The sequence below is a fragment of the Vespa velutina genome, chromosome 3 (genome assembly GCF_912470025.1).
Source record: "Vespa velutina chromosome 3, iVesVel2.1, whole genome shotgun sequence".
NCBI classification, from domain to species: Eukaryota; Metazoa; Arthropoda; class Insecta; order Hymenoptera; family Vespidae; genus Vespa; species Vespa velutina.
Genome location: NC_062190.1, coordinates 9,010,709 through 9,021,768, shown reverse-complemented (window position 1 = coordinate 9,021,768; position 11,060 = coordinate 9,010,709). Strand labels below are relative to the sequence as shown.

At 27.2% G+C, this 11,060-nt stretch overlaps 4 protein-coding genes across 6 annotated transcripts; 2 read left to right on the top strand and 2 right to left on the bottom strand.

The window, feature by feature from the left end:
- Positions 1-83: 83 nt before the first annotated feature.
- LOC124947800 (actin-related protein 6-like) lies at positions 84-2,483 on the top strand. The gene is made up of 5 exons (XM_047490449.1): positions 84-365; positions 519-1,328; positions 1,407-1,770; positions 1,839-2,181; positions 2,291-2,483. The coding sequence occupies exons 1-5, from the start codon at positions 238-240 to the stop codon at positions 2,377-2,379; spliced, it is 1,734 nt and encodes a 577-aa protein (XP_047346405.1). The 5' UTR covers positions 84-237; the 3' UTR covers positions 2,380-2,483.
- Positions 2,484-3,710: 1,227 nt separating this feature from the next.
- Positions 3,711-6,490, bottom strand: LOC124947811 (ras-related protein Rab-39B). Of its 2 annotated transcripts, none has more exons than XM_047490470.1 (3): positions 5,834-6,490; positions 5,310-5,419; positions 3,711-5,149 (listed from the first exon to the last, which is right to left on the bottom strand). In XM_047490470.1, exons 1-3 carry the CDS (start codon positions 5,939-5,941, stop codon positions 4,690-4,692), a joined length of 678 nt encoding a protein of 225 aa, XP_047346426.1. In that variant the 5' UTR covers positions 5,942-6,490; the 3' UTR covers positions 3,711-4,689. The 2 variants fall into 2 exon arrangements, with proteins under 2 accessions (XP_047346426.1, XP_047346427.1); XM_047490471.1 differs by having other exon boundaries at positions 3,711-5,128; positions 5,834-6,486.
- On the top strand, positions 6,028-9,159 carry LOC124947801 (adenylyltransferase and sulfurtransferase MOCS3). 2 transcript variants are annotated; one of them, XM_047490452.1, is made up of 6 exons: positions 6,028-6,894; positions 6,996-7,177; positions 7,243-7,456; positions 7,567-7,865; positions 7,941-8,408; positions 8,489-9,159. In XM_047490452.1, the coding sequence occupies exons 2-6, from the start codon at positions 7,000-7,002 to the stop codon at positions 8,638-8,640; spliced, it is 1,311 nt and encodes a 436-aa protein (XP_047346408.1). In that variant the 5' UTR covers positions 6,028-6,894; positions 6,996-6,999; the 3' UTR covers positions 8,641-9,159. The 2 variants fall into 2 exon arrangements, with proteins under 2 accessions (XP_047346408.1, XP_047346406.1); XM_047490450.1 differs by having other exon boundaries at positions 6,032-7,177.
- LOC124947805 (probable galactose-1-phosphate uridylyltransferase) lies at positions 8,619-10,864 on the bottom strand. Its single transcript, XM_047490456.1, has 6 exons — positions 10,390-10,864; positions 10,160-10,329; positions 9,893-10,098; positions 9,547-9,775; positions 9,172-9,388; positions 8,619-9,064 (listed from the first exon to the last, which is right to left on the bottom strand). Exons 1-6 carry the CDS (start codon positions 10,427-10,429, stop codon positions 8,820-8,822), a joined length of 1,107 nt encoding a protein of 368 aa, XP_047346412.1. The 5' UTR covers positions 10,430-10,864; the 3' UTR covers positions 8,619-8,819.
- Positions 10,865-11,060: the final 196 nt, after the last annotated feature.

Below are 11,060 nucleotides of genomic sequence, written 5' to 3'. Positions count from 1 at the left end.
CCTTGTCTTTGTTTAAACATTCATTTTTAAAATTAGACCTTGTTCATCACAATTTGTTAATAATTATGTCTCTATTCATTGCTAGCGTAAACCATTATAAAACCAAGGTTGATGAACAGCCTTAAGTCAATTTACTGCTAGTATTATAATCTTGAATCTGACTAACGTATTCAATGTCCTGAAGATTTAATTCATGATTGTTGACTATACTTTTTTATATCATTTTTATTAGTGATTATGGATCCTGCTATATTTCCTGAAGAGATTTGGATAAAAATTTTATTACATTGCGATGTACCTGATATTATTGCATTTGGTAATACCTGTAGTTATTTAAGAAAAACATCAAGTAGCGAATATTTATGGTGAGTTAGAGGTTAAGTTGTCAGTCAGCAGTTTTTAAACTCTATCAATTATGTTGATAAACAAAATATTGTTTATACTAAGATATCTGGAAAATAAAGATATTTAATGAATATTATAATGATATTTTTTTTTCATTGATTCTTCTATTTTAGGAAAGTAAAATGGCTACAGTTATTATCGCAAGTACAGTTTAAATTTCCTGACATAAAGCAGTTGCAATCATTTTCTGTCAATTTTAAGGGAATGTGTTATAGACTACATATGATAATTACATTAGGTGAAAATGTACGATTTCCAAAGTGTTGCAATTGCAATGGATATACGTGTCAAAGAAATTGCGTGGAAGAGTTAAATGCTAAAGTTATAATCGAAATAGGAAATAAATATACATGGGCAATTACACCATCTGATTGTTTAAAGAGGCATTTTTCTATGTTTGCCGTCCCAAAAAATTTTAATAAGGAATATGAGGAGGAGGTACTGATACCAAATATACCAAGCTGTAGTACATGTCCAATAAGTAAAGGAAAATCATTAGCAAGGAAATTAAAATTATTAGGATTTCATGATACTGAATTACCTACAACAAGACTATTTTGTCTATTTTGTAATCCATTTCAATTATTTAAAGAAAAGAAAAAATTAATTAAACTTCATAGTTATCTTTCCTTTACAAAATCTAATTCTATTTATCAGAAACTTATAAATGGTTATTGTACAGATACCGTAAAAATTCTTGGTATACCAAATATTGAAGTTTTTAGTCCAGCCGAAGCTTTATTAAATAGTGGAACATTTTTAATTCTTAAAATTTTTCTTGATCATTTGTTTCATCAAATGGATTTAAATGTAACATTAAAAAAGCCAAATGCAGTACTCATGTTTTGCGAGCCATTGGCTATACATCCTGCTTTAAGGAAACAATTATTACACTATTTATTTCAAGAAGTTAAAGTAACAAGGTATTTTTGTTATATATAATTTTTTATTATTTTAAAAACATAAAAATTTACATTATTTGTGATTTACATACTTTACAGAGTATGTTTGGTTCCAAAACCTTTAACAGCATGTGCTATATTGGATATAGAAACATGTATTGTAGTCGATAGTGGTGCATTAAACACAACAGTTGCTGTAGTAATTGGCGGAAGAGTCATGCCTCAACGTTGGAAACTGTTACCAGTAGGTGGTTGGCATGTTGCTTATCACTTGAAACAAGCTATGCACTGGAAACGTAAAGAATATCATCAAATTCCAATATCTTATCTTGATACTCTAGCTGTAAAAGAGAGATGTAGACTGAGTTATAATATTAAAAATGAGGAAAGGGAAGGAGTACAGAAAATAAAAGAACATATTAATCTTAGAATTGACAGCTGTAATGAATTCAAACAATTTTGGGTAATTATTAAATTTATAAACACAAATGCACTACATAAAACTATGCAGTAATAACTTTTTTTTTATAGCATTTAACGTTTGAAGAACAAAATGAGCCCATGTATCAAAGAGTGTCATTAGGTTCAGAATTATATATTGCACCTGAGATGATGTATATTAGTCTTGGATTACCAGAAGTAATAAAAGAAGTTACATCTGGTTTGCCGGAAGATACAATGCACGATTGCCTTTCACACATTCTACTTACTGGGGGTAATACAGATTTATCTGGTTTCAAATCGAGACTAACTAAAGATTTGCGAGAATTGTTACCTGAATATAGTGAAATTTTGGAAGTAAGAAGTTGTCCTGGTACACATGGTTGGAATGTTGCAATGGGATCTACACATGTATCATTAGCTACACACCCTGGTAATATTAATATTTATACATTTTTTCTTCTTAATAAGCTTAAATAGTAATAATGATAACGTTTGTTATTAAGACTTTTAAATAATTTGTATTTTTAAATAACTTATAGATAAAACACCACCCGAATATATTGAAGGTAATCCTTTTTGGTTATCACGAGAAGAGTACGTATTGTTTGGATGTGATTCATTAGAATAATAATATAAATAAAATATTTGCAATTTCCTTACTTATTATATTAATGAAAATTTCTTGCATTATTAATGCATATATCAGAAAATAAACGTTACCATCATCGAGTATATTTTATTCTATATTGTTTATCAGATAAATAATAGTATATATAATAAGCTAATGTAGAATTATCATTATTATTATCGAAAAAATTTCAATATTTACATTTTAATGTGTACGATGTTTAATGAATATTTATTGTAATACTTTTATATATATTTTGCAAATTTTTTTACTCTCATTTAATTCATGTTATATAAATACAAAACTATATCTTATAGAATATTATAGTTGAAGTTTATATTAAATCTTTGATCGCTGCAATGTCTTTGTTATTATTATAGATAAAAGTTTATATATTGTGTTTGTTGTATTTTATAATTTGAATGTCAATAGCAACAAGTGAAGTACTTATGTAAAAAATTGACATTATATATCTTTATAATTTATTATTTTTTACGATATTTATTTGAATTGTTAGTATTAATTGATTGTATTTTTGTTTTTATTATTATTTGAAACAATAAATTACACACAAGAATGATCTCTTCCATGTAATTAATAATGATACAATTATTTTATTGGAATTTCGTTTATTATTTATAAGCATTACACTTTTGAATTAGTATCCTGAATATTGTTTATACAATTATGACACCAAAGCTAAATAATATTCATTTTAGAGTAATATAAATGATATTTTTTAAATGATATTATTCAATTATATGTTGTTCATAATTTCTTTAGTAATATACATTAATAATCAATTTAAATAAATATGCAATAAATGTGTTGTAAAATGTATAGATAAAAAGTATAGTATTAAAATTTTATTTACATCTGCATACAAAGTCATATATCATTTAGCACATGACATATATTATGAATATTATTATTAAAACTCAACATAATTATAATTATATTTAAACAAAATAATTATGTTTAATTGGCTTGTAGTAAATTTTTATCAAATTGATTTCTAATAAATTGTATAACATTATGTTTTCATGATTTCTGTTATAATGTATAAAATATGATATAATAAACAGGTATTTATTGTTATTCTATATAATAATGCAAAACACATTTACTTATTGTGCCAATAAATAATCAGACACCAATTACAATATTTTGTCATGACAATTATGTTGTATAAATATATTGTGTCACAAATTATTTTATATACAAACTTTTAATTGATTTATATTATTATTGCAAGAAGAAGTCTCATGAATTTTTTCATGTAAAAAGTTTTCAAATGTACCAATATAATAAAATAACAATTTACAATTTGATTTCTTATTCATGAGATATATTATTTGTTATTATAAGTTAAAAATATTCAGTAAAAAAAAAAAAAAAAGAAAAAAGAAAAAAGCATATAAATTTCATGTTTCTTCTTCTTTAACACTTTATACAATGTATGCTCTAATGAATTACAGATACTTTTAACGTACATTCATGTAAATAATTTAATGTATTACATTATAAATCTAAACTATTTTCAGAAATGTGACTTGGTAACATTTTTTTTTTATTATTTCATTCATTATGAAATAATTTCAACAAAGAGCACAGCCGTTATATAACAGAAAGTTAGATTTATATAAAAGTATTTCTATAATAGCATACATAAAACTTGTAATACATTATTATAAGAATACATATTACAAAAATGACTCAGAAGAAAATACATATATTTTAGTTTTTAAATGAAATAAAAAAAAAAAAACAATCCTATCTGAATTTTTAAATGTTTTTAATCATTCATATACTTTTTAATTTATACATACTATATACAAAAAATTCTACCTCTCATATGTATGCATAATGTCCATTATGTATAATTGTTAGTCTTTTGTCTAAAACAAAGAATGCGGTAAAAATTGTATATATTTTCTACTCAGAAAATTGTATTTGTTACTATCGCAACAACATTGGAAAAAGTTTTTGGAATATACAATATTCAACATACATTTATAGTACAAAAAATGTAATCAATAATTCACTACGTATTAAATTTTCTGCTACATTCCCTGGATGAAATCAGTTGTGTTGAATGTCTATAGACTCATTTTCTATATCTTTACATTTATCATTGCTTATATTATTTAACATAAATATGTGGTGAATAGTATATGAATTCTTTAGTGAGTAAAATGAAAATTATTTATCAAATGTAGATTGTAAGCAGTCTTAAATGAAGTCTCAACACAATTGATTTCTTATTATAAAATAATTTGTTTCTTTCAATAAATCAAAGTCATTCCTAATTTAACAACACGAAGACTTTGCAGGTTCTGCTTCAACTAAATTAAAATCTAAACCACCGGGTCTAGCAAATCCAGTTTTAATACCATCCCAACCATCTTCTACTTTATATTCACCAGTCTGTATTCTATTATAAACTTCTTGAGTAACTGTTCGAAATGCTTCTTCAACATTGACCCCTGTCTTTGCACTAGTTTCTATATGATGTACACCATGCTGATCAGCAAAAGCTCTAGCTTCTTCTTTCGATACTTCTCTTCTGCCACCATTTGTTACCAGATCCAATTTACAACCTACCAATGCAAATACAGGACGATGCGGTTCAATGTGCCTACGTGCTTCCATCATCCATTGAGGAATATGTTCAAAGCTAGTTCTGTTGCATACATCATATACAAGTAGTGCTCCAACAGAATTTCTGTAGTAAGACTTTGTTATAGACCTAAAGTAAAAATAATATAATCTATGCAATAGCATTTTACGTCAGATTATTATACATAAAATATAATAGGACATGCAAAGGAAATTATATACATATGTATATATATATATATATATATGGAGTACTACACATATACACATACACACATACACACATACATACAATTTTAATCACAATTTACCTAAATCTTTCTTGTCCAGCTGTATCCCATAGTTGTAATTTTATTCTTGTACCATCTTTAACTTCAATTAAGCGTGCAAAAAAGTCTACACCGACTGTTGGGTCTGAGAGCTAAAATGAAAATTTTACAAGTCACTAATAGAAAATGTATAGTTCTAATAATAAGAACATATTGAATACGTAAAATACATTATAACAGTTTGATAAAACAATTGATTACATTTTATAATAATTTTTTAATAATTAAGCTATTCATACTTAACAACTAAAATTACATTAGTATTAATTTTTTCATAACCAAAGATCAATGATATGCTGAAACACTATAGTATGTATTTAAGATTAGATTACAAAATACTGCGATGCGTGCAGACTAATGTCCACATATATTACGCGTTAATAGAAATACAAAAAAAAAAATATAGAAAGTGTCATGACGCCAAAAAGAGTAGATGTAACAAGGCATAACGATGACTTCCTGTTTATCAAAAAGTTATGATCACAGAGGACAAAAATGCATCGTACCTCTGCGAACTTCCCATCGGTGAAATATTTCAGGAGCGAACTCTTCCCGACCGTACTGTCGCCAATCAGTATTAGCCGAAATTGATAATCAAAAATTGGCTCCACCATCTCGATGAAAGATTAACGGCGGAGAAGTGTGGGGGTGGAGGGGGGAGAGCAAGCCAAAAAAAAAAAAAATAAATCTCTCAACCAAATGCACGTTTCTTTTTTTAAAATATATGCATTTTTTGTTGCACACACTTGTCAAGACAACTAGAATTCAGTTGACCGTGACATTAATCGTCAGCTTCCTACCACCTTTGCTCATTGTGCCGTCTCTATTGCGCACGTCACTGTACGAGTAAATACGCAGATCTTATGATTACGTATATCATCCTTTTTGTGTATAACTTTTTATTACCACATTAGCACGTTTATTATTTACTAGCGATTAATAACGAAGGTTATTATGTTTTCTCGTTTACGAAAAAAAAAAAAAAAAAAGAAAACTAAAAACAGAAGTTACAATTTTATGTAATCACAGAATGCTTTCTCTTCTAACAATTTATAAATTTAAGTCGTCATTATTAAACGTTACAACACACCAACAGTAAAATTCGGACAAGAAAGATCACTCCGAGAACTTCCGTGTTCTAATCTAAAAAAGAAACTGCCTACCATTTTAATTTCGTATTCGGAAGGTCAGATGGCGCGCTAATAGATAGTTTTTTTACTTGTGTATGAATGAGGCAATGCGCACGTTCTGAATTACATATATGTGTATCAACAGTTTGGAAAATGTCTTCCTGAAAATATGTTATGGAATTGTTACTTTAGATCAAAACAATCAATGTTTTGTACTTAAATTTTACTCAAACACGATATAAATCGATCTACATATTATTAACGAAATTTAATATATATATACAAGTGCATATGCATTCGAGGAAATTACATCGACGTATTATTGCACCATCTAACTTTATAGATATAGAATTAAAGTCGTAGAGAGTTAAAGTTCTTATTATAATTTGAGGTCCATGGCTTCATTACTTTATACACAGCACAGAACTTCGTACACAGTATATAATACCTATAAAAATAACTTATAAAATAGTAACGTTGATTCAAAGAGAAATAATATTCTTTGAATATTTTTTCTATTATTATCTTTCTCTAACAGAAGCATGGAGGAAGAAGAATTGATAAATGAGATTGCTAAATTACGTGAGCTTTTGCATGAGAAGGAATCTGAGTTAGCTAATATAAGGCGCGCGAAACAAATTCCACGTGACCACGGTTTGAATAACGATGAAATTAGCAGATATAGCAGGCAAATTTTTTTGCCAGAAATTGGTGTAACAGGTGGTGCAAAATGTTTCCAATGTATTTCTTTATAAATTGAATTCTTATGTTATTTATATCTTTAGGACAAAAAAAGATAAAGGAATCTTCAGTACTTATCGTGGGAGTAGGTGGATTAGGTTGTCCTTCTGCATTATACTTAACATGCAGTGGTATTGGACGTATTGGACTTGTCGATTATGATAATATTGAAATTAATAATTTACACAGACAGGTCTTATTCACGGAAGGATCTATTGGAATGCCTAAAGTAACTGTAGCTGCAGAATTTCTCAACAAGTATATGATCGTTACTTTCATTTCCTTAACTTTCACTTTTACTACAATTGATAACTTCTATCCTTTAAAATACATAGATCCTTATTTATTTCCTATATATTTATTTTTAGGTTAAATAGTTATACAGAAGTTACTCCTTATAAACTTCAACTGGACAGTAGCAATGCTTTAAAAATTATAGAATTGTATGATATTGTATTGGATGCAACTGACAATGTAGCAACGCGTTATTTATTAAACGATGCGTGTGTTTTAAGTAACAAACCTTTGATCTCAGGATCAGCATTGCGTTTTGAAGGACATTTGTCTGTATTTAATTACAAAGGTCCTTGTTACCGATGTATCTTTCCTAAACCACCATCTCCTGAAACAGTAACTAATTGTGGTGATGGTGGTGTACTTGGAGCAGGTTATTATTCTTTAAATTGAAATATCTTGTAACAACGTATTTGAGACAGTTATCATTTAACACAATTATTTTTAGCTGTTGGAACAATTGGTGTTTTACAAGCAGTGGAAGCTATTAAAGTAATTCTTGACATGCCTGAAACACTTTCTGGACGTTTGTTAGTATTTGATGGAATTGAAACACGATTTCGTAATATCAATTTACGAACCAGAAATCAAGAATGTGCCATTTGTGGAAAAAATCCAATTATAAAAGAATTAATTGATTATGAACAGTTTTGTGGTGCAAAAGCAAATGATAAAAATCCTAATTTAAATCTACTTAAAAATGAAGATAGAATAACAGTTGAAACATATAATCATATAATAAAATTTAACACAGAAGATCACTTATTAATTGATGTGCGTTCACCCGAAGAATTTCAAATTTGTCGTTTGAGAAATTCTATAAATATTCCATTGTATGAGATTTACAAGGATAACGCTACTAAGCAAATAAAAAGTGAAATAGACAAACAGGATAATGGAAAAACAATATCAAAAGGTATAGAATAAACAATTATTATTAAGTACATTAAAATAAAAGGGTAATTATGTAATTTGTATGTATATATTTTTTTCTAGTTTATGTTTTATGTAGAAGAGGAAATGATTCACAGAAAGCAGTAAAACACCTTCAAGAGATATTTAAAGATAGTAAATTAAACATAAAAGACATCATTGGAGGAATTCATGCCTGGAGTAATAAAATCGATTCAACATTTCCTATTTATTGATTATTCGGCCTGATGAAATATTCAATATTTCATTATGATACAAATGTGTATACATCTACGATTATATATATAAATCTATATATATATATATATATGTTACATATGTTTGTATATAATTTATACAAGTATTATTTTTTCTAAAATAGAGATATGCTACAAAAAAGTTACGAAAGAGAAATTCAATTGTATTTCGCTAATTCTTCTGCTGATAAACTTGTTTCCGGATGTCTATAATGGATATCACTTAAACTTCTTAATTTGTCTGCTGCTTGTTCCGGAGTTAAATCTCTTTGTACTTGCGCAAGTAATTCATATCCAACCATGTGCTTTTTTATCGTAGCTGAACGTAATAACGGAGGTAGATAAATTCCATGAAACGTCCAATATGGATAATCTTGTTTTAGATATTCACCAGTTGGCGCACCTTTAATTGTTATATAATTATTATTTTTTATACAAATAATTACGTACAAATATTTATTTAAAAAGATAATGTATAATAAAAAAAGTTGACAATGAAATAATTATTACCATGCCATCCCATAGAATATGGAAAGGAACATTGGAATAAGTTATCGTATCTTGTGCATAATTGTTTCATGATAACTGCTAATGATTCTTGCTGACTTTTTGATAAATTTTGCATTCTTGTTACTTGTTGTTTTGGAAGTACCATTGTCTCATAAGGCCATACTGCCCAGAATGGTACAACTACTATCCAATTGCGATTTTCTAATACAATGCGATCCTAAAATATATCAAGTTAAGATATGTCAATTAAAAGAAGTATGTTTTTAAAATTCATTTCTATTAATTTTCATTATTATAAATTTAAATATTACTTAGAACGTTTAAGTTATTATATTAAGTTATTATATATTATATAAGTGTTATACTTTTATTTACCTTTTTCAAGATTTCTTTTTCCATATAATCAATAAGAAGAGGTTTCTTATTACGATCATAATATTCAGCTAAATATTTATCTTTTATTCTAGCTTCATTTGGTAAAAAAGAACTAGCCCAAATCTGGCAATGAGGATGTGCATTGCTACATCCCATCAAGGCTCCACGATTTTCGAATATTTGAACCCAGGTCCATTGTTTACTTAAGTCAAGGATTTCAAATATCCATCTGATTTTACGAAAAAAAAAGAAATAATTAGAGATTTGTAATTTAACACGAAATACTTTTCTTGAGATTTTATTATATAATATTACTATTATTATAGAGTTTATTATATATTCTTACCTTATAATTACATCTTTAACCTCATCAACTTTCATAAGTGCTATGGTAACATTTGACTTTGGATGAAAACACATGACCTTACACGTTCCTCGAGCAGCTTCAATTTGAAACAATTCATCGTTTGATTTTAATGGCGAAGGTACTGTTTCAAGTAACGCAGGAAAATCATTAACAAATGTAAATGTCTTTTGATAAACAGGAGTTACCTAAGGGTTATATTATAAATATTAAGTATTTGTATTATAATAAATAATATAACGAAATTACCTCTCCATTAGCTCTAACATTTCCTGGACAAAGTGGATTATTAGGATCATAATCTGGAAGTTCTTCGTCTACGTTTGGTTCTACTTGACCTCCCCAAGGTCGTTTCATACGATGTGGAGATACTAATACCCATTCTCCTTTTAAAGGATTATAACGTATATGTTGATGATCTGCAAAACAATTAATTATAGAAATTCATTGCAATAATATAATATGACAAAATTACATACCTTTAGGGTCAAAAGTGTTGCTATCTTGATTGGTATCCATGTGATTGAATAAAGGTTTATTTTATAACTGTGATATTATAATATCTATTACACAATTGTTATAACTATATACTTTTTATATATATAATAAAAGATATGTCCTTATTTGCATTTAAAGTAGAACTGTAAATAAATTCTGATGCATATTTATAAAATTAAGATGATTATATAACTCTTTTTTTTAAAATTTTATTTCGCGTTATCACGCGATTTACTTGTTTTAAAAGCATATATGTAACATTATATATCATTTTACTAGTTGCGTATTTATGACCTTTAATTATGCTACGCCATCTGGAATGAGTAACTTTGATAAGCCTACACACTTACATATATATATGGTTAAAAACTACATTCATATATATGTCCGCCTGGATCTTTTTTTACACGATTTATCATTTTTTCGAAAAAATATCTTTTTTCATTTTCTTCAATACATTAATTTCTTTTATGAGTTTTTCTTTTTCTTCAAAAAAAAAAAAGAAAAAACTAATGTATCCCTTTTTATATTTTCAATTATTTTTTGTATAATTAAGGTTAGTTTAAGATTATTCATTATTTTCCACTCGAAGAGTGTACGACTTCAACGACATGTACGGACAGAATATGAACTATAAGCGTCAGCGGGGAAT